Source organism: Elephantulus edwardii, unplaced genomic scaffold (genome assembly GCF_000299155.1).
Source record: "Elephantulus edwardii isolate Elephantulus edwardi_28Jun2011 unplaced genomic scaffold, EleEdw1.0 scaffold00117, whole genome shotgun sequence".
NCBI classification, from domain to species: domain Eukaryota; kingdom Metazoa; phylum Chordata; class Mammalia; order Macroscelidea; family Macroscelididae; genus Elephantulus; species Elephantulus edwardii.
In genome coordinates, this window is record NW_006399867.1 from 441,064 (window position 1) to 468,898 (window position 27,835).

General features: G+C 40.7%; 1 protein-coding gene across 1 annotated transcript; it reads right to left on the minus strand.

Annotated features, from left to right (window-relative positions):
- Positions 1 to 12,241: 12,241 nt before the first annotated feature.
- On the minus strand, positions 12,242 to 27,791 carry LOC102852399 (peroxiredoxin-6-like). Its single transcript, XM_006892629.1, has 5 exons — positions 27,697 to 27,791; positions 19,954 to 20,110; positions 15,835 to 15,981; positions 14,459 to 14,605; positions 12,242 to 12,370 (listed from the first exon to the last, which is right to left on the minus strand). Exons 1-5 carry the CDS (start codon positions 27,789 to 27,791, stop codon positions 12,242 to 12,244), a joined length of 675 nt encoding a protein of 224 aa, XP_006892691.1.
- Positions 27,792 to 27,835: the final 44 nt, after the last annotated feature.

The window sequence follows — 27,835 nt, forward strand, 5'->3', positions numbered from 1 at the left end:
GCAAGCAGGGTTGTGTCATCTGCATAATGCAGATTGTTAATAGATCTTCCACCAATCCTGACACCACATTTCTCCTTATAGAGCCCAGCCTCTTGGATAATCTGTTCTGCATACAGGTTGAAAATGTATGGAGATAGGACACATCCCTGGCATACGCCCTACCCAATTTTGAACCATGAAGTATTTCCTTGCTCTGTTCTGACGACTGCCTCTTGGTCCAAGTATAGGTTTTGCATTAGAACGATCAAGTGTTCTGGGATTCTGATTCTTCTCAGAGTCAGCCACAGTTTTTTATGATCCACACAGTCAAACGCCTTTGCATAACCAATGAAACACAGATAGACATTCCTCTGGTACTCTTTGCTTTCAGCTAAGATCCATCTAACATCAGCTACAATATCCCTAGTACCACGACCCCTTCTAAACCCAGCCTGGCAGCTCTCTGCTGATGTGCTGTTCCAGTCGTTTTTGGAGCTGAGGAAAATTAAATCAAATCCACGGGAACCAAAATATCTCTTTGAGTTCATCCCACCTGAATTTCAGAACCATCTCAGGAACAGGTTTGAGGCCTTGAACACTAATGAGCGAAAACCTAAAGAGTTGTGGGAGGATGTCAAATGTATCATCCAGGAAGAGTGCAAACAGTCATTGCAAAGACAGAAGAGGGGGAAAAAAGACCAAAATGGATGTCAAAAGAAACTCTGAAGATTGCGCTGGAGCGCAGAGAAGCCAAAGCACAAGGAAGAATTCAAAATACTAAAGAGCTGAACAGAAGAGTCTGCTTAGATAATTCAAACTCCAGCCTCTCTGTCCTGAAGTCAGTCATATGAGGAGGTAATAAGATTGGTCTGGCTTGGCCAGCCTCTGCCCAAGAGTCACCTCATTAGCATAACCTGTTGGTTAGATGCAGGCTGGAGTTTTCTCTTGCAATTATGAGGAAGCTTTAGAGATGATCTCTTAGGAACCAAGGGCAAAGACCAAACTCTTTGGGTAAAGTCAGTGTAAACCTCACAACAGTATATTTTAAAACAACTCACACAGGAAGCTCTTGCTCTGCAGAAATGGTGTTCAATATTTTTCACTGCTCAACATCCTTGTCCTTCCAAGCCCAATGTCTGTAACCTTTCCTTCCAAGGTTCCAGCTTGAAAATGTAAAATTATCCTTAATTCCTTTCTCCCCTTTGTACCATCGTTTACTTATGCAGCTGGCTAGCTTAGCCAGTGTCCAATTGTTAAGGGATCAACTACTTTGAGGAGATTTACATGGTCTCTAAATGAAAGCTGTGTCTCTAAAATAGGACTTCATTATTCTTTTATATCTCACTATTTTACGCTTGTGTGATCCTTGTAAAATATAGCCACACTGTGTTGCTCATTCATTGTATGTGAGACTTGTACAAGTGGATGAGCAAGCCAAACTTGGTGTCTGGCCTTGTGCGACTCATGGTTTGGAAGCCCACAGAGAAATAATTATGCTTCTCCTCTATCAAGGAGATTCAACTCAGTTCTGTAACTCAACATTTTCTATTGTTCTTGGGACGTATGGTTATGATTTAGGGAGCCTTCTCAGCTCTTGGTCACCTGTTCTACCTGGCTAACACGGAGATGACCATTACCTTAACACACTCAATCCCTTTAATTTGGACAAACAGGGCTGCTGCTTGCTTCTTCTATAACCCTGTGGGGTATGGAAGTCTGTAGCAAAGCTGGGAGCTTGGGTTCCCCTTGGGATTCCCTGAGGGCTGTTGAGTCAGAAGTCCTAAGTACTTCCAGGGTACAGGCTATAAATCACAACTGGTTTTGAAAGATTTATGTTCCTTCTCTGATCTTCTGAAGTTACTTCTGAGGCCTAAGGGAAATGTATCACTCTGTTTCCCCAGAGGGACTGGAAGAAAAGTCACAAAGGATAGGCACATAGACAGGAATAATTCAGTACAGTGGATTTATTCCCTCACATATGTTTTCTTAAGAAAAAAGAACATATTTTTTTTAAAACTGGTTGCCAATTATGGGAATGTCACATAAAGATCTAGATTTATTTTTTGCTCTGTGTGAAAAATTAGGTTTTCTAACACTTTGTCTTTATTCCATTATATGGCAACAAACAGAGATGTGTAAGAGCCAGGTTCTATAAAGCAACATTCTATAGTTTGCCACAGTCTACACTGTCCCTCTAATCTTATACTCTATCCATTTTAATTGTGTATCTGAGATGCCTGCTCTATTTGAGTTTCTCAGCCCCTGAATTAAAACTTCTGGGAGCCTGTTATAACATGCTTGAGGCAAGAAAGCAAAGGGCTCATTTAAAAGGGGAAGGGAAAGGGGAGATATACAGGGAGGCAGCCAAATGATTCTCCTGCCATCTTCACTTTTTAAACTTTTCATTTACTTTTCCCTTTTAATGCTTATATTTTTACCCATCCAGTCAACACTGATGTGATTTTGTATTGTTTTTGTTTTTTTTTTTTCCTTTAGCTGATGAGAACAATGGAAAGACCAAGAGAAAATATAACTGGAAAAGAAAGAATTCGGTAACTTGCTATTATATTATATTTTTCTGATTAAACAATATAACTAATGAACTCATTGTGATTGAGTTGGAACAGACATGACTCACCCTCCAATGGTTTTTCAGAGACTGTAAATCAGTAAGAGGAGATTTCTCATCTTTCTCCCTCAGAGCTTATGGTGGATTTGAACAGCCTGCTTTTGGAGTAATAGAGCCACTCCTTACTACCAGAGTACACATTAAATCAATATAGATAAAATAAATGGAAATCAACTTAGTAAAATATTATTGATGAGAAAAGAGACTCCTAGGTACAACTAATTGATTTGGAGAAACTGGGATATGATTCGTTCAAATTACTTATAAATAAAAATGATAGAATGTAAGAGTTTAAGGTGGTGGTGCATGAGTTAAGCACTGACAAAATTGAAAGGTCAGCAGTTCAAACCCACTAGCTACTTTGTAGGAGAAGCACAAGATAGTTTATTTCTATAAGTATTAACAGTCCTAGAAATACCATGAGGCAATTCTACTCTGCCTAGAGGGTTGCTATGAGTTGGTATTGACTTGATGGCAGTGGGATTTGGGTTTATGGGATTATGGATTATCAGGTGTGGGAGGTGTATCACGCTGAAATTCGTAACTAAACGGCGGTTCTTCTCTCTGGCTTGACAGTCTCTGTGGGGGTGTGGGAGTATGTAGAACTATGGGCTGATCATGAGTATCTTCCTAAAGTATCAACTTGACTTGATTTTTTTTTTAAGGGAAGAGTCACTCATTTAACTGTTAAATTGTTGAAAACATTGTTTTGTATTATGGTATATCAAACAGAAACCGAAACCACCTCTGTGAAGTGGGTGCTGACTCACAGTGACTCACCGTCGGGTTTCTATAGCTACAAACAGCAGGAGGAGAGGGCTCTTTTCCCACAGAGCTGGTGGTTGCGACCTTAGCAGTGCAGCACGTAACAGTGCAGCAAGTAACGCACTGTGCATAAAGCACTATGCCAGCAGAGCTCCTTAAATTATGGCGTAGGATGGCAAATGTGCATGCATTTTAAAAGTGTAACCAGCCTTCAGAAATTCTCTCTTGAGAAGAGTCCTTCAGGCTTTTGTCTCCAGTCTTGACTGCTTTTCTTTACAACGAGACCACTTTAGGGAAATACAAAAAGTGCTGGAAGTCCTGCCTAGAGTTGGGGAGTAAGTGAAGACCTGTGCCATTGAGCCAAGACAGATGGAGGGAAGGCTGAAGGTTTGAGGTGGGAGGACTGGAGGGAGGGATATAAACCCCCTAAGACTCATAGCTGTAGAGGTCTCTGTTAGTAGTCCTTGCAGAACTCCTTTTATAGTCTAAGTCCAGTCCTGGAAGGAGTGGAGAAGAAAGTCAGACAGGGCACTATGAGGGGTAATGGGACTCACTCTGAGCTCTAGGCAAAAGCAAAGTGCAGTTATAATTCATTTTTATTGCACTTCACTGTGGTTCAATCCTCATAGTTACTCTTTTCTTTAAGTGGTCCTTTCTTTAACTGCATTCATGTAGTAGTTGCTCTATAGAAGATGACTGGGTAGATTCATATATATTCAATATTTTACTCAAAGTGAACTCTTTTAATGTTTCAAGAAAACAAAATGTTAGGTTCCCAGTAAGTTTTCCAGCTGTATTTAATAGGTAAGATGTTTGTTTTTTCCTGAAATATTCATAGTCTAATAGACTGCTTTTGATTTTTATAGTTGGAAACTAGCTCCTATTTTGAAAAAGTGTACTAATGGCATCAGTGTGGTGTGGAATCTGGATAAAGACAAGCTACCATCCTTGCTCAAGTGCTGACGGATTATCTGGCAACAAGTTTCCTTAAACGCTGCTGAAACCATTTACGTCTCTGTTTATTTTATAAGCAATTGACTGACTGCTTTATAAATTCTAATTTTATGTAACTGTGTTCTTGAGATTGTCCAAAGTTCTTCAGAATCATACATGGTATCTTAAAAGTCAAATGAGGTCCTACATGAAGCTGAGAGCAAGAGTTTTAATAAAATATGTTACCAGAAGACTTGTACTATTGACATGTTACTGTTTAAAGCATAAGACCTGTAATTTTGATTTGTCAAAGTGCTATAATTAATGCCTCCCTGGTATTTCTGTATTCTTCTCCTCACCCCCAAGATTAGTACAAACTGAAAAATGGGGCTACTTCATAATCTTAGTCTCTAAAAGCAACATTTGTTGTTGTTGCTATGAGCTGGTGGGTCTACTATGACTCAAAATGATCCTATGACTGATGGCTCTGAACCTTGCCCTATCCTGAGCCAGTCACACTGTCTCTGACACACTTGACCCCATTGTCACAGTCAGGGTGTCAATCCATGTCATCCAGTTACTTCCTCTTCTGCACTGAACCTCTACACTTAAAGCATGATGTTCTCTAAGGACTGGTTCCTCCTGGCAATATGCCCAAAGTATGTCAGACAGAACCTCAAAATACATGCCTCCAAGGAACAATCTGATTTTGCCTACTTTAAGACAAACGTGTTTGTTCTCTCGCAGTCCATTGTATGTTCAACACTCTTCTCCAGCACCACAACTCAAAAGCATCAATTCTTCTGCTGATATTCTTATGCATTGTCCAGCTTTCAAATGCACAGCAAGCAACCACGAATGGCCTGCATCAGGTGCACCTTAGTTGCTAGACTGACATTGTTTCTCTTAAGTACTCTATAGAAATGTCCTCCTGTGTAATTTGCAGCCTTGGAAATCCAATAAAATATCAACTTTGAGTAAGTACTGACTCAATAGGAATGAGTTTGAGCTTACAGCTTTAGATACTTTGCTGTTGTTGGTCCTTGACAGTAGATTTTCTTCAGTGTACACTCATCTTTTGATTTTCTGACTGCTGGTGCCAAGGGTGTTGTTGTGGAAATGAGCAAAATGAAATCATGAATTGTTAACTGACACAAAGGTGGTCCACATGCCACTCTGAGAAGTACTGTCCCATTATACTATTGTTGTTATGTGCCATTGAGTTAAAATCAACTCATAGCTGACCCTCCAGTAGGTTTTCAGAGACTGTAAATTACTTGGGAGGAGACTGCCTATCACCAATTTGAATTTTACTTCATCTACCAGAATGCTGCCTATTGGCCTTTTGTGAGGATCCTTGCTTTCTTGATATTGAGCTTCAATCCATATTGAAGGCTATAGTCCTTGACTTTATGCAGCAAACACTTCAATTCCTCCTCAGAATCCATTGGCAAGATAGTGTCATCTACATAATGCAGGTTGTTGATAAGTCTTCTTTCAATCCTGATGCCACATTCTTCTTAAAGTCTAGCCTTCCCAATATTCTATTCAGTGTATCGACTGCAAAAGTATGGAAAGAAGATAACATCCGTGATGCACTCCATTCTTGATTTTGAACCATGCAGTGTTCCCTTGCTCTGTTTGGACAACAGCTTCCTGGTCTAGGTCTAGGTATCACGTGAACACAATCAAGCCACAATTTGTTATGATCCATTTAGTCAAATGCTTTTGCATAGTCAGTAAAACACTCTTTTTTCAGCTAACAAAACACTCTATTTTCTGACATTAGCAATGATGTCCCTAGTGCCATAGTCTTATAAATTCAGCTTGTATTTCTGGCAGTTCCCTGTTGATACACTTTTCTTGTTGCAATATTCTTTCATTGCACAGTACTGTTTGATGTTACTTCTCATTTTAGTACTCAAAGTCAAATAAAGCCAGCTTTCATGATCTGAATGTTTATTAGTTAGATCTGTTATTTCTTTTCATTCCAATAAAACTTTGTAATAATGTATCATTCTCTATTGTAGGAAAAAACATAATATTATCAAAGCTAGAAGGAAGTACAGAGTACAAAGGCAAATCTAAGGAATACTCTTCTGGACACATGGCCTTGAAAGCTGAGTCCAGAGGGAGTTGTGCTGCTATCCCAAAGGTCATGCCTTTCTGGTAATGTGAATCCACCAATGGTTCCTTAGAAGAAAGATGAGTAATATCTCTGTGTAATTTACAGCCTTGGAAATGCAACAAAGGTCAACTTTGAGCAGGTTCTGGATCAACAGCAATGAGTTTGAGTTTTGAGATACCTTGTCATGTTTGCCACCAAATAAATGGAAACTGACTCATAGCTGACCGTATGGTGGGTTTCCAAAGGCAGTAAATTACGTAGGAAGAGATTGCCCACCCTTCTCTTACAGAGCATCTTGTGGATTCAAACCCTGTTCCTTTGGGATTGCAGTGCAGTGGTACATAACAATAACAGTGTAATAGAAAGGAAGCCCTCGTGGCCTACTTAGATAAACAGTTGCACTCTCAACTCAAAGACAACTGGTTTGAATTCACCAGCTGCTCTGCAGGAGAAAGCTAGGACAAGCTCCTCCCGTGAGATTTACAGCCTCTGAAAACCTGCCAGAGGGTCAGCTATGTGTTGATTTTAATTCAATGGGACATAGCAGCAATACATACAATATAATGGGATAGTGTCTCTCGGAGTGATATGTGGGCCACCTGTGTGTCAGCTGATGCTGAGTATGGTTACACATTTGAAAAACCTGATTTCAGAAGTGTAACTAAATAGATGTTTCATTTTTCTAATGTTAGAAGCTAGGAAATGAGTAGAGAAGGACTGTTTCAGAAGCTTGAAGAAGTTGTTCTGGACTCAGTTTCTTAAAGAATAAGATGTAAAGTTATGATGTGGGGTAAGAAACAGCAGCAGTCTCTCTTAGAAGCTGTTATCACATTCATCCAAGTTATTTAAAATGGAGGGGGGGGTAGTTCTGGCCATTCAGGAAGCCAAGCTCTTGAGAACAAATCCTTAGACTCTGCATTTTAATAAACAACTCCTTGGTGGCATAGTATGTCTTGCATGTTGTGCTGCTAATTGAAAGGCCAACCGTTTGAATCCATCAGTCACTTTGAGCAAGAGAGATGAGGAGTTTCCTCTTGTACAGCGTTGAAAATGAGGAGGGTCATCATGAGTCAGAATCAACTGAAGAGCAGAGAGTTTGCTCAAGTAGACTAATTGTGCATTACATTTGCAATATGTAATGTGTATTGAATTAGGAACTCAAGCAGAGGAGGGGGTCTCAGGTAGAGTAGTAGAAAACAGATGTCTCATCTTGGTCTTGCTTTGGAGGCTTGTTGTCATATAACTGAATCAACTGTGGTTGCTGTTTGATACCATTGAGTTACTTCTGATTCAAAGCAACCTTGTGTGTAACAGAATAAAACATTGAGTCTTGCTGCCATCCTCACATTTGTTTGTTGACTATATGGGCCCATTGTTGCATCTACTCTGTCAATCCGTGCCATGTAAAGTTGTCCTCATTTTCAATGACCCTCTCCTCTGCAGGATGTCTTTTTCAAGCAGTCAGTTTTTCCTGTTAACAAGTCCAGGGTAAGTAGGATAAAAATCTCAAAATTCTTGATTCTGAAGAGTAGTCTCGCTATACTTCTCTTGACTATTCACTCATTCTTCTTGCAGTCCATGATATATTCAGTATTTTTAACCAATGCTACAATTCAAATGTGCCAATTCTTTTTTGGTCCTCATTTTTTTATTGTCTAGTTTTTGAAGGCAGATGAAGTGACAGATGTGGTTTTGGTTAGGCAGGTCTTAGCTTGTCAAAGTAACATCTTTGCTTTTTGATACTTAAAAATATCTTTTGCAGTATATGTTCCCAATGTGGCAAGTTTGAAACTAAAGAGCAGGGTTTCATTCTATGCTTATCAGTGAGGATTTTTAGGCTGCAAGTGTCAGAAAACAACTCCAAAAGGTTTAAGCATTAAGGAAATGTGCTCCCTTATGTAATAGAAGTTAAGAGTTAAGAAAGGTTTGTCATTTGTGGGCAAAAGCAATAATCATTGGTCAAGTTTTTGCTTCTTGGGCTGTTCATATTTTTTGCTTCATTTCTATGACTGATCTCTCATTCTTGGGTTGTAAAATAGCTCCCAGTGACAAGTAACACTTCCTGTTTTCTTATATCCAGCAGTAGACAAAAATTGGCTTCCAATTACTCTCAAATGAAAGAATCCTTTCAGAAACCTTTAACAGTCTGCTATCTCTTTGTCAGGAATTGAATCCTTTGCCATTTCTGAACCACTCACTGACAAAAGAGGATAATGACAACACTTTAACCTGTTAGGTCAATCCTTTAAGCTGGTATCATTTATTTTCAAGGGGTGGGGTCCAATGGATGTCTAAGGATTAATTTATTGCATCCAATAATTGGCAGATTGATTTGGCCATTAAGACATAGGGATTTTGGCTCCTTACCAAGTTCCCTGAGTTTCTTCTCCCTTAGGGTGAAGGTTATAGATGAGATCAGATTTACAGCTTTTGGCAAGAAGACCACAGAAGTCACAAACACAATGCTCTACTTGTCTCAGAAAACTACCCTCACTCCTCACTTGTCAACATGGTTAGGTTCCAAAGACAAGGTCATCATGCAGAACTGCTATTATGTGAGAGCCAGTCACAGTGGTGCTAATGATTGTTCAGGGTGGTGTGCTGACTGTTCACCCCAGTCCCACTGCCCTGTGCCATTCCTTCTCTCTCAGCTCCCTTCTTCTCCCCAGGGCCCTTCCCCCCAGTGCCTTCAAGGTCCTCAGCTGGTCTTCCCCTGCTTACCTGTGATGTTATACTGCCCCATCATCACTCTGAACCTTCTGTGGCCAGACAGGGATTGCAGAGGAACAGTAGACCAGTGTCCCTTAAGTGGCCTGATTGCTCTTGCAGCCCCTGGTATATTCTTCAGAGTGGCCCATGGAGGAGGCCCTGGGACCAGCTGCAGTCCGTTGTGGGGCCCAGATTATTGGAGGTACCATCTGAGAATTACTTCAGACTTGTAAATGTGATAAATCAGATAATGATGCAATTGGGGAGGAGGTTAATTATTTTGTAGCCAAGCACTTACTACTTCTGTGACCCATATCACAAATTCCTCTGCAAAATGGTCATATAGTTAACACTCAAGAAATCTTTGGATGCCTCATGGAATTTATTCTGTTCTCTGAAAACTGAGATTAATTCTCTGGAGGGGGATCTTCACCCCCTGTCAATTGTTACGTATTAAGTTGGCTCTCACTCTTTGTATAACCCTGTGAACAACAGAAACTCTATCTGGTCCTACACCGCCTTCACACACACTGTCCTGTTAAAGCCTATTGTTGCAGCCCATCTCCTTGAACAGCTCTTTCCCCCTGACACTTTACTTTTCCAAGCATGATATCCTTCTCTGGGATCTAGCCCCTCTTGGTAACAGGCCCCAAGCATGCGAGACAGTCTCAAGAATCCTTGTTTCTAAGGAACACCCTGCCTACTCATCTTCCACGGTAAATTTGTTCTTTTGCAGTATAGTCAATGCTCTTCGCCAGTACCACAGTTCAAAGACATTCTTCAGTCTTAGTCACTGTCCAACTTTCACATGCCTATGAAGCAAATTGAAGATACCAGGCCTCGAGTCAGGTGCACTTTAGAGTGACTTCCTTGCTCTTCAGCACTTTAGAAACATCCTTGACAGATTTGCCAATTGGAAACATGTCTTTTGATTTCTTGACTGCTGCTTCAGGGATGTTGATTGTGAATCCAAGTAAAATGAGAGCTTTGATAACTTCACCCTTTTCCAATCTATCAGTGTTGCTCAGATCAGACAGTTCTGCTATACATAAGGTCAGTAGGAGTTGGAACACAACTCATATTACTGTTAGGAGCCCTGGTGGTAATGTGGGCTAAGCATTGGGCTACAACCCAAAAGGTCAGGTTTGAACCCACTCATTGTTTTTCCTCCAGAAAAATATGCAGCACTCTGTTCCTATAGATATTTATAGAAGTCCTATGGGGCAGTTCTAGATTACATGGCCCCTAGGATTCAGAACTGACTTGATGGCAGTATGTTTGACTGTGTGATTAGTATGTACTACATGCTGTGTCATTTTCTGATGTTACTGTTCTCAGATATCCACTCACAAATGTTCAAATCCATTAGTAATTGTTCAAAACACTGCCATACCCAGCAGCTAGTTGACCACAGCCAGGCTGCCTTGTGTGAGCTGACAGCAATTGTTAAGATGCAAGGTTCTCTGTGCACAGCACTCATTTAAGCATTCAGTTTGCCAAAAAACCCAAAAACTGCCATATAGCAGGTTATTAAAATTAAGGGAGAAAAGGGCATACTATTTACTTAAGAGCCAACTTGTAACTGAGGGACAGGAATGGAACCCCATCATAAGTTTAGATGACCTGTAGTTAGTAAGGCCATTATTATCAAGGTTCATGTTAAGCCTTGCTGTCTCATTAAGGCAAGAGATTGGGAGATCACAGACTTGAGACTACAGGATACAGCCAAGTGTCGGAGGAGAATGGGCCACGAGGCATGATGGAGTCAAAACTGCTCTTCAGCTTCTCCCTCATTTTCAACGTTAACAGTTGATGCATTTATCTTTGGAGAAGAGCACTAAGGCCAACCCCAGCAAAACATGACTGGCATTAGAGCTCTTCGGGAGCCGGTAAGAAATTACAATGCCAATGGAAAAGGACATGGTTCAAACCCACCAACTAATCCGTGGGAGAAAGATGGACAATCTCCTCCCGCGCAATTTGCTGCCTCTGAAAACCTGCCGGAGGAGTTGGTTCTGACTTGACATTACTCATCAACAAGTCTCATCTTTCACTCAGGCTGAGTCTAGATTAGTAATTTAAAAATGTGACAACACAATTCTCCGATCCAGTTTTAAGAAAGGAATTTATTTGCTGATCCCTAAAAAGCAAAACTCAGAAAATAGTCATCCACTGCTAGAGAGTTCTATAGTAAACATCTTCCATCTCTTCCCCTTTCCCAGAAGGTGCTCTTAACGTACAGAAATACTGTGAAAAGGCACGTGGCACTCGTCATACTGCTCAAACCTCCTCTGCAGACAAGGGGAGTCTTTTCTGTAGCCTCCCAACTTTGACAGAATTTATCACAGAAAATTTATTATAACAAAAATATTTAGTTTGCTCTTCCCTTTCAGGCTGTACTGGGAAAGTACAGGGTTGAAACTATATTGTCTTCCAGTTCTGCAGGTGGTGGCACTCTAGTGGCACACTCTGTAGAGAGCTGGACTGCTAACCCAAAGGTAGTGCCTCTCTGGTGGTTCAAATCCACCGTCGGCTACAAGAGAGAAAGGTGGGCAATCTCTTCCTGGAGGGTCGGCTATGAGTTGGTTCTGACTTGATGGCAATGGATTTTTGAAAGTAAAAATGCTAAATATTGAAGAATATTCAGGCTACTCAAGTTTTGGGATATATACTTAAGATATTTACAGAGGAAGTTGAACCTCACTCTTGCTCCCCAAAATGGATAATGGAGGAGAGGCTTTTGATTAAATTGGCTAAAAAACTTGACAGCCATTCTATCATGAAGGCAGACTTTTCTACCATGAACTGACAGTGAACAGTTGATCACAAACCCTGTAGAGATCCAATGAGATATGAGTCCACTATAGGTACAGTGTTCTGATACTTGAATGGAACAGAAGGCTGGTAAAGGCACAGAGTAAAGAATCCTAAGAAATGTTGAGTGTCATTTTCATTTAATAAGCAGTAGTAGAGCCACCTAAAGACCTTGGCTATGATCACACTAGGAAGTTTTCTGGAATTGCTGTAGGAACACATGATTGGCAGCTGGCGCCCCCTGGCTCACTCCGCTAAGCGAGCTGCTCCAGCACCACACAGACTCAAGGCTGGGGAGTGTAGCGGAGGTATTTCTTGCCAGACGGGAGCTCTTTGGTGAAGACTCCTTTAGGGAAAAGTTTTTTGGCTTCCTCTTCAGGGATGGTTGGAAGGACCATCACACTATCTCCATCCTGTTGAAAGATAGAAAGTGAAATTCAATATTCTAGTGATGTTTAAAGACAAACATCACAAACTTAAATGATCAAATACTCTGTTTTCCCCTCTGAGGAATTTAATTTCCATAGGCCGACTGTGGACACTTTTATGAGGGGAACAGTTCCCCATGTAAAAGAGAAAGAACCAGTTCCTGATCCATACATTTTGACTCATGCCAACCCCAAATGTAGCAAAGTACAACTATGCTCTAGAGGGTTTCAAGGCCTAGTTTTCTTTATTATGTGTATCACATCTTCCAAGGAACCTCTTGGTGGATATGGGCCACCAACCTTTCAGTTAGCAGCCAAGCTAGTTAAGCACCCAGGTTAACAAATATTATTTTCACCACCCAGCAAGTTTTGTTCTAAAGCCAGCAGTAGCATGCCAACACACTTTTACATTTCAATCTAAGTGATTGCCTCCGGCCCCTACTCTGATCTCTGGCCTCTTACTTACCCTCTGCTTCTTCTTTTCCAGCCTCACTAGCACTCCTTCTATTCCTCAAAAATGCCAAGAGCTCCTTTAGGCAAAGATCCTTTCACAGGCCCTTCCTTTTGCTGGTGATCCTCCCTCACAAATATGTGTGGTTCAGTCACCCATTTTCTTCATGTCCTCCCCACAGATTCCCTCACAGAAGGAATATCCTTGACAGGCAAACATAAAGTCAGCTGTCACACTTCTGTTCCTATTCTCCTCAGCTATACCTGACTCTGTCAAATTTGCAGCACCTATCAATCCCTAAGATGTTAAAATCTTGTTTTAAACTTTGCATCTACCCACTTGCATGTCAGTTTTATGAGAACAGGGACTTTGGTTTGTTCACTGCCATATCCATATCCCCAAGGCTCACTGCTGGACTGCAGTAAATGTATGTTTACTTAATGGAATTGAAATGACTTGCCTGTCATCACAACAGTCAAGAATAAAACCTGGCATTCAGACTAGCATTTATCTGTAGCGATGTTAGGGGGTCTTTGGGTGTTGCAAATAGTTAATGTATGTGGCCGTTAACAAAAAAAATTGTGCCTACCCAGAGGTACCTCAGAAGAACAGTCTGACCATTTACTTCTGAAGAATCAGTCAGAGTAAACTCTATGGAGCACAGTTCTACTCGCATATATGAGTTATAAGTGACCTAGAAGACACTATTATTTCTCTCTTTCCTTGCCATGTATTTGAAACTGGCTCATAGCTGACCCTCCAGAGGGTTGTCAGGGACTGGATAGCGCACAGGAGGAGACTTCCCTTCTTTCTCCTGTCAAGGAGTTGGTGGATTCAAACTGCCTTCCTTTGGGTTGGCAGCACAACGCTTGATCCACTCAGCTGCCAGAGCTTCTTGGTTACTGGTTAGCAATACTAACTCATTCTTGTCCTGCATAATGAAGCAACCATTTTTTTTATAATTTATGTTTAAATTTATTTTTCTTTTCTTGTTGTGTACTGTCGAATTGGGTCTGACTGGCACAGGAGGAGACTGCCCCTCCTGCTCCCATGAAGCAGCTGGTGGATTTGAACCACATGCCTTCGAGATTGCAGTGCAGTTTCTTTACCACTAGGCCACCAGAGCTCCCTGAAGCAATCTTCAGAGAAGTTTATGCACACTTTTCAGAGAAGTCTAAACCAGTTTAAAGACTGAAGCTTAAAAGAAATAAATACATTATGATATGAATATGCCAAATATTTGTGTAGTCATAGTATGTAGTCTTATAATTGACTTATATAATCAAAGAGGCCAATTAAAGTTTTGCAATACTTTGCCACAAAGGAAAAGCCAGATAAAGAATATAAAAACAAAACAAACAACAACAACAAGTCCTCTTGTATTAGGAAAAGGAATCGTTCTGACCAATTGATTTGTCCAAAATGAATAAATAGGAAATTTAAGTTTTACATAAAAGGTGCTTAAAGGCCTTGAAAGTGGCCTCTGAGTAAACCTTAAACTCAGCCACCTAGTGTACTTGCAGGCTAGAAACAGAACCCCCCGTAACACAGACCCTGAAATTAGTCCATTCTACTCTCTGGCCTTTGCCTCTCTGGCCCTTCAAGCCTCTTATCATCTTTACCTTCCAATCGACTGGGGTAGCAACCTTCTTTTCTGCTGTCAGCTGGAGAGAGATAACTACTCTGAGAATCTCATCAAAATTCCTTCCAGTGGTAGCTGGGTAGAGGATAGACAGCTTCAGTTTCTTGTCAGGACCAAAAATAAACACCTGCAAAGCACAGAGAGGTAAAAGTGGAAGTGATGAAAATATATGTAGGTATCAAAACAAGCAAACAAAATATCTCCCCAAAATCTAAGAAGCAAACTGCTCATCTGAGTGGTTGGAAGATAGTTTTCTTTTCTATGCTACTTCCTTAAAATTAGAACAGAATTTAATTTGGTTCTGGCTGTCCAAAGTGAGAAAAACTGAGATGTAAATGAATCCAGGAAAAAACCCAAGAAATGTACATGACACATTTTATTAAACTTGAATGATTACCATAACATCGCTAACTGGAGTGGCCATGGGGCCCTAAGCAGTTGTACATTTATGCAGATGAGGAATGAAGCTTGTTCTCAAGTGAGTAGAAGACAATGAATAAGAGTTTAAAAAAGCTAGGCAACATTTAACCTAAGCACACACAAGAACTTCACTGAGCAGAAGGGTCAAACAGTGTTAAGAGAGTGAGCATGGTGACAGTATAAATTGTTGTGGATTGCTGTCGAGTCGAGTACAACTCATAGCTACTCCATGAACAAAAGACCTAATGCCTTTCCATAACTGTCGTCATTTCTCCAAGTTCACAGAGTTTCCAGAGGCATGTGGTTTACTGAACCATTCATGGAGAAACTGTGAATGGATATATGCGTGGCTGTGTTGTCGTTGTATACTGCTGAGCTGGAATCTACTCATGGCTGACCCTCCAGTGGGTTTTAAGGGACAGTTAATCACATGGGCAAAGACTTCCCATCTTTCTTCCATGGAGCTGCTGATAGATTTGAACCATGTACCTTTGCATTGCCAGTGCCATTCCTTACCCACTAGGCCACCAGAGCTCCCTTGGACATGGTTATACCAAAAAAGAAATATTATATTAAAAAAAATTTTAAAAATAGAGCTTTTATGAAGAGTTGATCCCTCCTTCCTCCTTATCTTTATGAAGACATGGCCTATAATTTTAAAGAGAAGGTTGTCAGGAAAGACATAGAAAACATTTTTCATTTTTAGATGATCTTTAATGAAAAACTACTTATATGTGCATGGCCTTCCACTAGCTATGAATTAAGCGGTTTAACAATTTAATTGTAAAATTACGCCACTGTGCATCTGCAGTGAAGATTATCAGTGAGGTGATCTCCAATATTTAAGTAGAGATGTTTCCACCCCTCCCCTGGCTGGTCCAGGCACACATTTAGTATTTATACACTGAGACCCAGAAACTGATTTCTAATACTCACCACACGAGCTGTCACGGGCATTCCCTTTTCATCCTTCTCTGCTGGGTCCAACATGCCCAAGAGGATGGCAAGGTCCCGATTCTTGTCATCAATGATGGGAAAAGGTAATTTTTCAGTGGGCTCCTCGCAATTGTATGCATTGATATCCTGGAATACAGGTGGAAGAGGAGAACTGTAAGTCAGATACATCCTCTGAATTGGTCAACAGCCATTATCTTGCAAGATAAGGAAGAAGACTAAAATCATAGTGTAGTAATAATTTTTCCTAAGCAAATGTAATAACAAAGTATTGATAAATTCAAAGAACACATCTCATCCCAATTATTCACTGTCAGAAATAATAGGGTACAGGACTTAGGCTGTAACCATGGAAACGAAGCCTTTTCACACCCTCTTCTCTTAAAATCTGGCATGCTTATGGGAAGAAACAGTAAATCCTTTGAAAGCTGAACAATGCAGAGATAATTTACAACTTACAGTTAGTACCTGTGGGTGTCGATAAAACTTAAAGACCATTAGAAACAGTGAATTCCCTGTGTTGGTCACAGCTAGAAATAATGTCACACGCAAAGAAAATTCTGTAGATCTTGTCCCTGCCTCAAAAGCACTCTTACCCAGATATTAAGCAACAAGATAGCTATTAGGAAACAAACAAATCACAAAACCTAAGCAAACACAAGAATGGAAGCTGAATACATTCTTTAACAGTAAGTCAGAGAGAAATTCAGTGAAATGGCAGAGGTGAACACTCCAGTGAACTCCACACAGGGGAAAAAAAACAACAAGCATGTAAACTATGTTGTTGTTATGTGCTGTCGAGTCACCTGCGCGACTCATAGCGACCCTTTGTACAAGAGCCCTAAGCCCTGCTCTACCGTCTGCTAAACTCACTGTCCCTGCCTCATCCAGTGTCTTCCTCTTCTGCATTGTCCCTCCACTCTCCCAAACATGATGAAGGAAAATGATGTACTTTCCTGCCTTAATAAAACTTCACTCATTCATTAATTTCTACTTTTCCTACCCCTGGAAGCTCATGGAAGAAAAAGTCTAGATCTATAATTGGATTAAGCATTGACAGAGCACTTACGGTGGCATAAGTACATGTGGAATACGAATTAGTAAAACATAGTTCAATGAACCTCCAATTTGGTTAGATGGCTTCCCTGAGAACTAACAGCAAACACAAATTTGTAATGAAGCATCAGCAGGCTGTGAATGCGGACGTTAACTAACATCCCTGTGTGGAGGGTGGATGAGTTAGGAAAGATTTTGAGAAAATCCTGGTCACTTTCCCTCCTTTTCAGAGTTGTTCCTTTGCTATTAATATAAATTCAATGCCACTAAGGTTCCTGCCTAATCCCTGCAGTTGTACCAATTTGATCCAATATATAGACAGTTCTTAAAAAAACCGTAATCCTCAAGGCAGACATTTTTTACTAGTTAAGCTAAAAAGTAGTTTGGACTTAAAAAGATTTCAAGGGATGTTTATATTTCAACTTTAAAGATTATCTATTTCAGGGCAACAGTTTCAGGAGTTTACCACTACCTAACGGTTGTGTAAAGTCTGTAGTCCATGAGAATCTTAAATTCTCTTTTGCCTCCCCCATCTCCACCTTTGATCAGGATTCTACTATAGAAATCTTTAATCAAAATGTTCACTGATGGTAGCAGGGCAACGATCCAGTGCTGGTTTCAAGGCAAAGAAGGGAGTTGTTCATGGAGGCAATTAAGATACACATTTACAAACTTTGAAATAGATTGCAACAAGTCAATCTCACTCTTTGTTCTCCTGTCACTAGCTACCTATCAGGCCAAGTAATAATCACTGTGGTTTCATGCTAGAAGCAGCTAGAACTATCCTACCTAACCAGCTGCACATCAGAATTTGGGCATGGCTTGTGGTAGTTAGGACTGCTTTCTTAATAATGCAACTCCACTTCTGAAAACTTGTAAGACAAAAGCTGATTAAAATGAATCTGGTTATGCTCCTTTAAAAGGTATTACATATGGGCTCTAAAATTCTTCTTTTAGTGACACAGGTTTATTTATTGCTGACCCCACAATTAATTAATTTTTACTCAACCAGCCACTAGCAAGATGAGCGCTGTACTATAGCCATGAACACTGAAGAACCACATGCTCTGTCTTTATTCTATACAACCTAGTTGTTGATTCAAACACATGTTGGCCATGGAACAGTGAAGGATTGTGAAGATTTATGGAAGACTGCCTCACCTTTATCCCATGAAGCAGCTGGGGGATTCAAACCTCCAGTCTTCCTGTTAGCAGCTGGACGCTTTAATGACCACTCCACTAGAGCTCTTGTCTTATACTAAAAGTAAGACTAAAAACCTGTCCTTCAAACCCAAAGGCACATGGTTCAAATCCACCAGCTGCTCCATGGGAGAAGAATGGGCAACCTCCTTTGTGATTAGCTGCCTCTGAAACCCCACTGGAGGGTCAGCAATGGGTCGGTTCTGACTCCACGGTGCACAACAACAATGAATCTAGTCCAGTTTACCTATACATTCTTAAAGACACAATTAGGAATGGATCTTATTCATAACCCAAGGTGTGCCTGTACCTCCCTTAACAGGCTACTACTGCACTCAAACGAAAACCTGTCTAAGAAAACACTGCAGAAATACTAGTTAACATTCACTGCCAACATAACGAATGAAAAATAAAATCCACCTCAAGGCAGAGACTTGTCCTTCCCTTTTCTTCTATACATGATTCTTGCTATACGCCTAGGATTAACTGCTTTGAAATGGCCATGGGATGCAGCCCTAGGCCATCAACTCACAGGTCAGTTGTGGACAAGTTTTATAAAACACATGTTTTATTATGTTGCATATGAAGTCCATGACACAGTGCACAGTACAGAGTACCTGAAAGGCCAGCTATTTAATACTTAATAGCACATTGTGGCGAAGTCCTTAAAATGCCCTCAAGCAAGTTTGGATCACCAACACTACAGTCCACATAAATCTTGTTGCTGAAAGTAGACAATTCCTTCAATTCATTTATCCATTCAGCAAATCCCGCTTAAGTGCCTAGGCTACAGTGAGTAACAAGTGTTGTGTCAGTGGTGTACAAAACCAGTTTCTGCCTGCTGAAGCCTACACACAAGGTGGGGAAGAGAGAAATGAAAGAAGCAGTATGTACAGGATTTTACAAGGTAACAAGTGATAAGGAGAAAAATTAATCAAAGGGGGGATAGGAATGCAGGGTTGACTGATAATTTTAGATAAAAAGGGCAAGGATGGACTTAAGGAAATATCTGAGTCCAAATAGGTAAGAGTTCACAGCAAGCCATACAGATTTGAAAGATGTCTAAGAAATATAATTCTGGATATATTTTGAAGGTAGAGTTAACAAGTGTGCTATAGAAACATATATAATAAAAAAAACAACCTAAGAAATGATAAGGGTGGCTCCTGCATTTTGGCGTGAAACCTAAAATAAACATAAAATTCAGTGCCATTTGTTGAGATGCATATAACCCTGGAATAAAGAATGTTCAGTATGGTCCATGCTGGGAATCCAGGATTGGACATACAGTATAGTACTGAACAGTCAAGAAAGGTCAGATGACTGAACAGATAGGCAGTGTCCATACCAATTTGGAAGCTAGGTGTCTTGCTTGGAGACGGACTGTATTCGAAGATGTGAGTGGACGAGCTCATCAAGGAAAAAAACATAGATAGGAAAGAGAAGAGTTCACAGCAGCTCCAGCCCAAATTGTGCCAATGAGTTGAGTATGACTCATAGTATCAGGCCTTGCCCTAATCTATGCCATGCTCAGCTTCTTATCAGCACAAATTAAGTGTTGGGAAATGATAGAGAATCAATCTAAGGACTTAACCAGGAACAGCAAGAGGTATGAAATCCCGAAAGTCAAGGCAGGAAAAGGCTTCACAGTCAGGCCAACAAAGAAGAGGACTGAGAACTGCCTGTTGGGATTCACCAGTGTGAAGGTCCTTGTACAGTCCAAGTCAGATTTTCAAATAATCAGTGAAGCATGTACCAGATTTACTTATATTTTCACCTTATAAGCCAAGATATGCTCTAGCATTCATAACCATAAACTCAAAGCATATACCACTGGTACTCTACCTTACTCCAGGCAAGATGGTCTTCAACACTATCTATCGAAAGAGCAATCAATTTAACATTCCTCTTGGCAAATTCTGGTGCTAGCTTTGCAGCTCTGCCAAGCTCCGTGGTGCAAACTGGAGTAAAATCTCGAGGGTGAGAGAAAAGAATGCCCCATCTGAAATGAAATAAAGAAGGGTCACATGGAATGAAGAAGTACTGTCAACATCATGTAGAGCAGAAAGTCACAATTTCTGGATCAAAGATAGGCTTTTCTTTTTTAAATGCATGCTTGTTGAAACATTTAAACTTTTCTTGTGAAGGATGTTTTCTAGCTTTCTTGCCTCCAGAAAGTTCGATGCTCACACAGCTCAAATCAAACACAGGTAAGAAATTCAAGATATAAATATCTTAAGACTCTGGTGTTGCTTCCTTAAAGAATTATGGAAACTTCATTCTTAAATCCTGACTCCTTTTCAGCTAATAAACATCTGTGCTACTTAAACCAAGTAGCTTATTTTGAAATACTTTCTCCGTCCCCTTCTGAAACTCATCTACATTTTCCCCCCCAAGAACAGAAACTTTGACATTCAGCTCCAATAATGGATGACCCAATGTGCCCTAAATCCAAACAAATGTCTGACTGCAAGAATGAACAGATTATGTAATAGCAAATAAACAGGTTTCTCTGCCTTGTTAACATGCAAAACCAAGGCTGCCACTTGGATTCTTTGAAATGAATGGATATAAAATCTACAAAACTCCTTTACTGACCTAACCTGCCCAACAGGACACTGAGTATTTGTCCCTAACAAAAGAACAGAACCTTAACAGTTTTACTTATCTCTTCACTAGCCGTTTCTTTTTCTTTTTTTAGTCCAAGCAGATAGACCCACAGCTTATAATAAACATTTCCACAACTACAGTGTCTTTGAAAATATGAATATCTAGTATTTACTGTCTAAAGGGAAACTTGTATAGATTACATGCATTTGTAAAAGCTAAAATCTACCAAAACCCTTGGGACTACCACTTCCTTTCCCTAGGTGACAGAAACTATTCTTTTGACTGAAAGAACACTTAATACTCAGTTTTTGTATCCTCATCCATTTATAACATTGAGACAGGAACTTAAACTAGCAGATTGCTAAATCTAGCATAGATGCCAAAATGACCTCTTCAAAGTCTCCCAAATATTCCCGAATACAAAGAAAGTGGCTTTATGCCCAACTACATGTCAGGAAAAGTGAAAAGTTCTACTTCAAATAGATTGTGGAGGTGTTTGTGGTATGTTTTAGCGTATTTCTTTTTTAATAAAAGGTATTAAGAGACAATTCTTTTGAAAGGAACCCTAGTGGGGCGATGGTTTAACCACTTGGTTGTTAACTTCCAGGTTGGATGTCTGAGAAAAGACCTGGGTATGAGCTCCCATAAAGATTCCAGCCTAAGCAATCCTATGGGGCAGTTCAAGCCTTTCCTGTTGGGTCATCATGAATCAAAACCAACTCCACAGCACACAATGACACCACATGACTGGGCTGATTCATGTCATCTCTCCACATATTGTTTGAAGAGATGGATGGGACTGGCAATTTCAAAGTATGTGTCAAGTTGGGTAGGCCACGATTCTCATTATTAGAAAACTATTTTCCATTTTGTGATCTAATGTAATTATAACATGTGTGTTGTTGGGATTTTATCTCATATACTTTGGATATGTAATGAGGAGGGGCTAGTGCTTGGAAGGATACCTATATAAATCATCCAGGAGGCTGGGTTCTAGGAGGAGAAATGCGGCACCAGGATTGGTGGAAGATCTATCAACAATCTGCATGATGCAGATGACCCAACCCTGCTTGCTGAAACTGAGGAGGACCTGAAACGCTTGCTGCAGTGGGTCAAGGACTGCAGCCTCCAATATGGATTGAGGCTAAATGTCAAGAAGACAAAGATTCTCACCACTGCACCAATTGGTAGCATCAGGATGGATGGTGAAGAGATTTAGATTGTTCACAGCTTTAGTCTGCTGGCTCCACAATCAACACTCTTGGCAACAGCAGCCAGGAAATTAAAAGATGTATTGCAATGTTTAAGTCTGCTGTTAAGGACCTCTCTAAAGTACTGAAGAGCAACGGTGTCTCTCTGGAGACATACAGGCCATGGTCTTTGCGATCACTTGCTATGCATCAGAGAGTTGGACAATGACTAGGGAGGATAAAAGGAGAATTGATACCTTTGAGCTTTGGTGTTGGAGAAGAGTATTGAGGGTACCATGGACTGCTAAGAAAACAAACAGATTCATCCTCGAGAGGGTTACACTGGGCTACTGCTTGGTGGCAAGGATTCTGAGGCTTCGTCTGACATACTTTGGTCATGTTGTGAGGAGAGATTGGTTCTTGGAGAAGGACATCATGCTTGGGAGGGTGGGGCGCAGGTGCAGGATGGGAAGGCCCTCTAGGAGATAGATTCAGTGACTGGGGTAATTGGGATGAGTGTGTCAGAGACAATGAGATTGGCACAGGACAGAACGGAGTTTAGGGCTGTTGTACGTAGGGTCACTATGAGTCTCAAGCAACTCAATGGCACATAACAACAAAACAGTCCTTGGAAGGGGATATCATGCTTGGAAAAGGAGACTCAGAGAAGGTGAGGATGACTTTCAATGAGAGGCTAACATAATCACTGCATAGCAGGGTTTGTTAGGATGGAATAAGATCTTGCAAAATTTAGATCTACTGTACACGAAGTCTCTATGAGTCAATGAAGAGCACTCAACAATCACCCAAACACCATTTCAATAAGGTCAGATTAGAGCCTGTCATGTTAATAGATTAGAGCCTGTCATGTTAATAAAGTCGAATGAAGCTTTCAGGATTAGGTCAAATCATGAGTCACAGTCTTTTGAGATCTTAAAGAGATTAAACAAGTGAGCAGATATACTTCGAAAAGCTGGATATTGAGTTTATCTTTTAGATTTTCTTAAGAGAGAAGAGAAGCCAAGCCATAAGGAGATGGCCCAGAACAGAAGCTCTAAAGCACAAGGCCCTTCCTCCAGAGGTAACAGAGAGATGAAGCCTCCTTCTCCTAGAGCTGGCCACTAGAATAGGGACTTAAGTCTTCTGGTGGTATGGCATAGTCCGCAGCATGTTGTTGCACTGCTAATCACAAGGTTACAGAGCTCCAGCCATTCAAATCCACCAACAGCTCTCCAGGAGAGATGGATAGTCTCTTCCTCTTAAGGTTTATAGCCTCAGAAAGCCAACCAACTCCACAGCAGTTAGCCTGAGGGTGAGTTAACCAATTCCACACAGGAGAAAAGTTCAAGGTAGGTGAGTGAGGGCTTCTGAGAAGGAGTGTAAATGTCAACCCCGTGAGTAAACAGGCATCTGTTAAAGCCATCTATGGAAAAGACAGGTGGTCAGTAATGGAACAAGATATCTCTTCTTGTGTTTTTTTAAGGGGATAATGAATTAGAACAATTAGGAGTTCCCTTTCTATAGAGTTAATATAGACTATTAAAGAATTGGCTTTAAGTCACTGACCATCCTCCCTTCCCTCAGAATGCAAACTCTATAGCATGGCTGGAAATAAGGTAAGCTCCAAGAATGTTGGTCGGCCTTCCCTTCTGAGTCTTCTCACTATTGTTCTTTAAGAGTAATTCAATTACACTATCCAATTTCCTTCCTTCCTCATTTTTAAGGCTAAAGGTTTCTTCCTTTAAGTGATGGTTCACACACATCAATTCCAACCCCTCTAGAAAATACACATTTTTGTTTAGAGATGTGTATTATTGACAAGCTGCTTTAGTTATATGCAAACATACTATAGAAACAGTGACAATGCTCAATAAATTCACCAAATTCAGCACCCTAAAGAAGGCTTTGACGTGACTGATTAAATGCTCGTGACTGAGGCCTAATTTGTGCCTTGTCTAGGGAGTGTTGGTGGCCTAGTAATAAGAGTATTGCCAACCCAGAGGCAAGGGGTTGGAATTCACCAATTGTTCCAAAAGAAAAGGATGGGTGTCCTGTGTGATTTACAGCCTCTAAAAATGTGCTGGAGGGTCAGCTATGGGTGGGTTCCAACTCTAGGGTACAAAACAACAACAAAAACGATGAGCTCTCAAAACAATGGCCTAGTTATAAGTTGCACTGCAATACCAAAGGCACAAAGTTCGAATCTATGTGCAAATTATTGCCTCTGAAAACCTGCTGGAGGGACAGTTATGAGTTGGTACCAACTGGCACATTACAACAAACTGTTTGTCATAAGTGACTCCATTTTGTTTTAAAGTGCAGCTTGTCATTTCTTTTTTTTAATTTTTTATTAAATTTTATTAATTTTAATGAACATTTACAGAGGTTTTGGATTTCCATTCATTCATTGTTGAACTATTTTCTCTACTCTCCCCCCAGTTCATTCCTCTTTTCTTCCCCTTGAAAGTCTGTTTTAATTGTCCCATTGCCACAGTGTTGTCAAGCCAGTTCTGGTTAATCTCCTTTGTCAGTGTATCCCTTGCCATTCCCTATCACTCCTCCCTGAGAGAGACTTCACCCTGATTCATATGGAAAAGGGGATGGCGTATTCTCTTTAAAGGGCCCCTTTGGCAATAGGAAATACGTAGACTATTATGGGGATTGATTTTGGAATTTAGATGCACTGTTATCAATTGTGCTTCTGTAAACCATTCTTAAAAGGAAAATAGTTTTATTTAGTTTTCTCTGAGTATTTCTGTTTTGTGGTTACAAATCACCAGTGAAAGAGATTATTTGGTATGAACAAGCATTTATTTAGATAGAGTGCAAAACATGATTTTAGCAGTTACACTATACCCATACATTCTGCTAACTATAATTTTTTAAACCTTTACATATGTAAAAATATATTTATATAAATATATACACACATAAACCTATACTTAGAAAAATGTAGACATGTGTCATACTTAAATAATGTGTAATCAGCTATATTTTGTCAGTGTTAAGTGCCCTTTTAGAAAGTAGGCTAACTCTTGTAAAAGATGGCTAGTCTGTATTCTGCTACCTGCAACTACATGAATGGTAGCCAGTCAGAAAAAAATATTAAGTACACCTCTTATTTTCAGGCTTTAACCTTGTTAGCCTTTGTGAGTCTGAGCTTTTAAGAACACATTGTCTGGAGCTTCTTGCTATTAAAAACTTTTTTGTTTTTACTTTAAACAGACTTGTAGTTGTGAGGGGTTTTCTTTTTTTCTTTTTTTTTTTTTGCTATGACAACTCAAAATATTTTTGTTTTTCCCAGTTGTCAGGAATAAATAGATACCTGTAATGCTTGAAATTATTTTAATGTTCTCCCCAAGATACATTAATAAAAAAATGGATAGCCTGAAAGAAAACATTTAATAGGTCTGGAAAATTATGTTAGAAAAGAAAAAGTATTATAATGATATAAAGGGCTCAAATGCCTTCTCCAATGCCCTCTGCTCTCCATGTCTTCTTAGGGATGCTGTTATATGCCATCGAACCGGAACTGACTCATAGCCTACCCTTCAGCAGGTTTTCAGAAACTGTAAATTGCATGGGGGCACTGCTTATCTTTCTCCCATGGAGCAGCTGGTAGATTTGAACTGCCTTCCTATGGGATAGTAAGTAGTGCAGCTCCTTACCTATTAGGCTATAGCAGTGAATATTATATCAAGTATGACCCCACGTAGAACAATATAGTGTGTGTGTGTGTGTGTGTGTTTATATATGCAAGTATTTTTCCTCTTCCTACTTGGGTCCCTGAGAAGGTAGCACATCTAATCAAATGAAGATATATGTAGAGAGCAAGAAGCTATAAATAATCAAAATAGTATTATTAGTTGCAATCTCACTCTCTCATTGTCACTGAGTCCAAATTCATAGCTGCTCCTGTAGTGGATTTCCAAGGTTGTAAATGACAGAATACACTGCCCATCTTTCTCCTGAGGGGCTAGATGCTCAATCTACTCCTATAAAGATTTACAGCCTTAGGGAGATTTACAGCCTTGTGGGAGGGTTGGGGGGGGGGTGGTCACTCTGAATTGGAATGAAGTTGAAGGCAGTAGGCTTGGTTTTAAGGATCCAGGCAGGCCTGGTTATCAGGTGCTAATAGATATGAACCACCAGAGAAATACTACCTTTTGGGTTACTAGAGAAATTCTCTAAGGACTATGCCAACAGAACACCCTAGTTTAAATAGTTGCAATATTTAAATTTATTGGTACTTTAGGAGAGGATTTTGTGTTTTATAGGGGGATGAGAGCTGGAGACAGATGTAGGAAGAAAACACACTCTGAAAATCTCATGGTATTTTGGAGAATTCCTACATAAATTACAAGAATGAGACTAGCCATAGTCACTATTTCTGTATATTTTCCTGCCTCTCTAGCTTGAATGTTCTCACTCCTTTTGATTCTGATCTCTTTTACAAAGCTTAATTCTTCCCTAGTCCATGCCCAGAGAATTCATTTAAGGTATTGTAAGGAGTTGGGTAAGGAGTCCTGATGCATAATGCTGTGGAGTTGGCAAATGAGACTAGTCTTAGGAGTCACTTGTGGAAAGATGGGCAATCTCCTTCTTTAAAGGTTTACAGCCTTGGGGCTGTGAAGATTTACAGACTTGGGGGTCACTATGCACTGGAATTAAGTTGATGGGAGTGGCGTTGGTTTTAAGGATCCTGGTTATAAAAATCTCACCACAGTTCAGGTGCATGCAACCATTACTTAAGCTCATAAACTCTTTCCCCTATATACTAGATATAAAAAGTATTCTAACTGAGGAGGAAATGCCAGGTCCAAGAGCACAGGTCACTGGAACTGCTGCAGCACAGTAATATAAACTGAACAACTCAAAGCAACACTGAATTCAGGGTGGAATAACTTTTCTCCTAGTTATAAAGGTGGCATTAGCCGGTTGAATCATGGATCAGCAACTTCCCTATTAGCAAGACCAGAGTGCTGCAAGCAAGGAATAAGGGGGAGGGGGGAAAGTGGGCAGACCAGTGGAGAAACAAAAGGGTCTCAAAGTGAGGAAACGCATGGGTCTTGGCGCCTGCAATGGCCTGCCCAGACAAAAACAGGCCACTGCAGCTCAATAGCCTCAGAAAGACCTTCCCTCAAAGTGTTGCAAGTTCTACAATGAAAGGCGCATCCACATACACAATATTCTTGGTTTCTTCCAAAATTGCTATCATATCCTGATCGCTTAGGTTTTCATTTTTACATTTTGCGTCTAACAGCCCGCAGCTACCAGAACCTTGAGACAGAAAGAACGCTGTGCTCTCCACTGAACCTGAGGTCAGCAGTAGTGCCCTTTGACTCTAGTAGCCTTAGAGTGCAAATTCCAGAAACGATGGAGCAAGTGCGAGTTTATGGCCACGGATGCCACCCATCCCTGCCCTCGGCCGGCCACTAGCTGAGTTTACCCAAGCCGAGTTAAAAGAAGTCAAACCCTTCTCTGAAGCAGCCTCCCGATTCAGGGGCTTGTTTCCCTCCCCCTCTGCACCTCCAGGCCCGCCTAGCCATGCCCGGAGGCAAGAGGTGACCTAGCGGCCCATGCAGAGAAGGCCGAAGTCCGCTGCTCCCAGCAGTGCTGGCAAGGGTCACACTGCGATGGGCACGTGCAGAGACCGGTGCAAGGAGGAGGTGGCGGCGAGCAAGGGCTGAGGAGTGAGAGGACGGAAGGGTGAGAAATAGGGAAGATACCTCGGAGCCCAGCCAGGCGTAACCTACGGCCAAGGCAAAGCTATTAGGAGGCTACTTACGAGTTTCCAAGATACTCGTGGAAACGGATGCGGCCAATGGTGGTATTGGCCTCAAAGTTGGGGGCCTCGTCGCCAAGAAGCAGACCTCCAGGCATGGCGGTAGGAGATACGCAGCGGACCAGAGGCGGCGCTGGAGGCA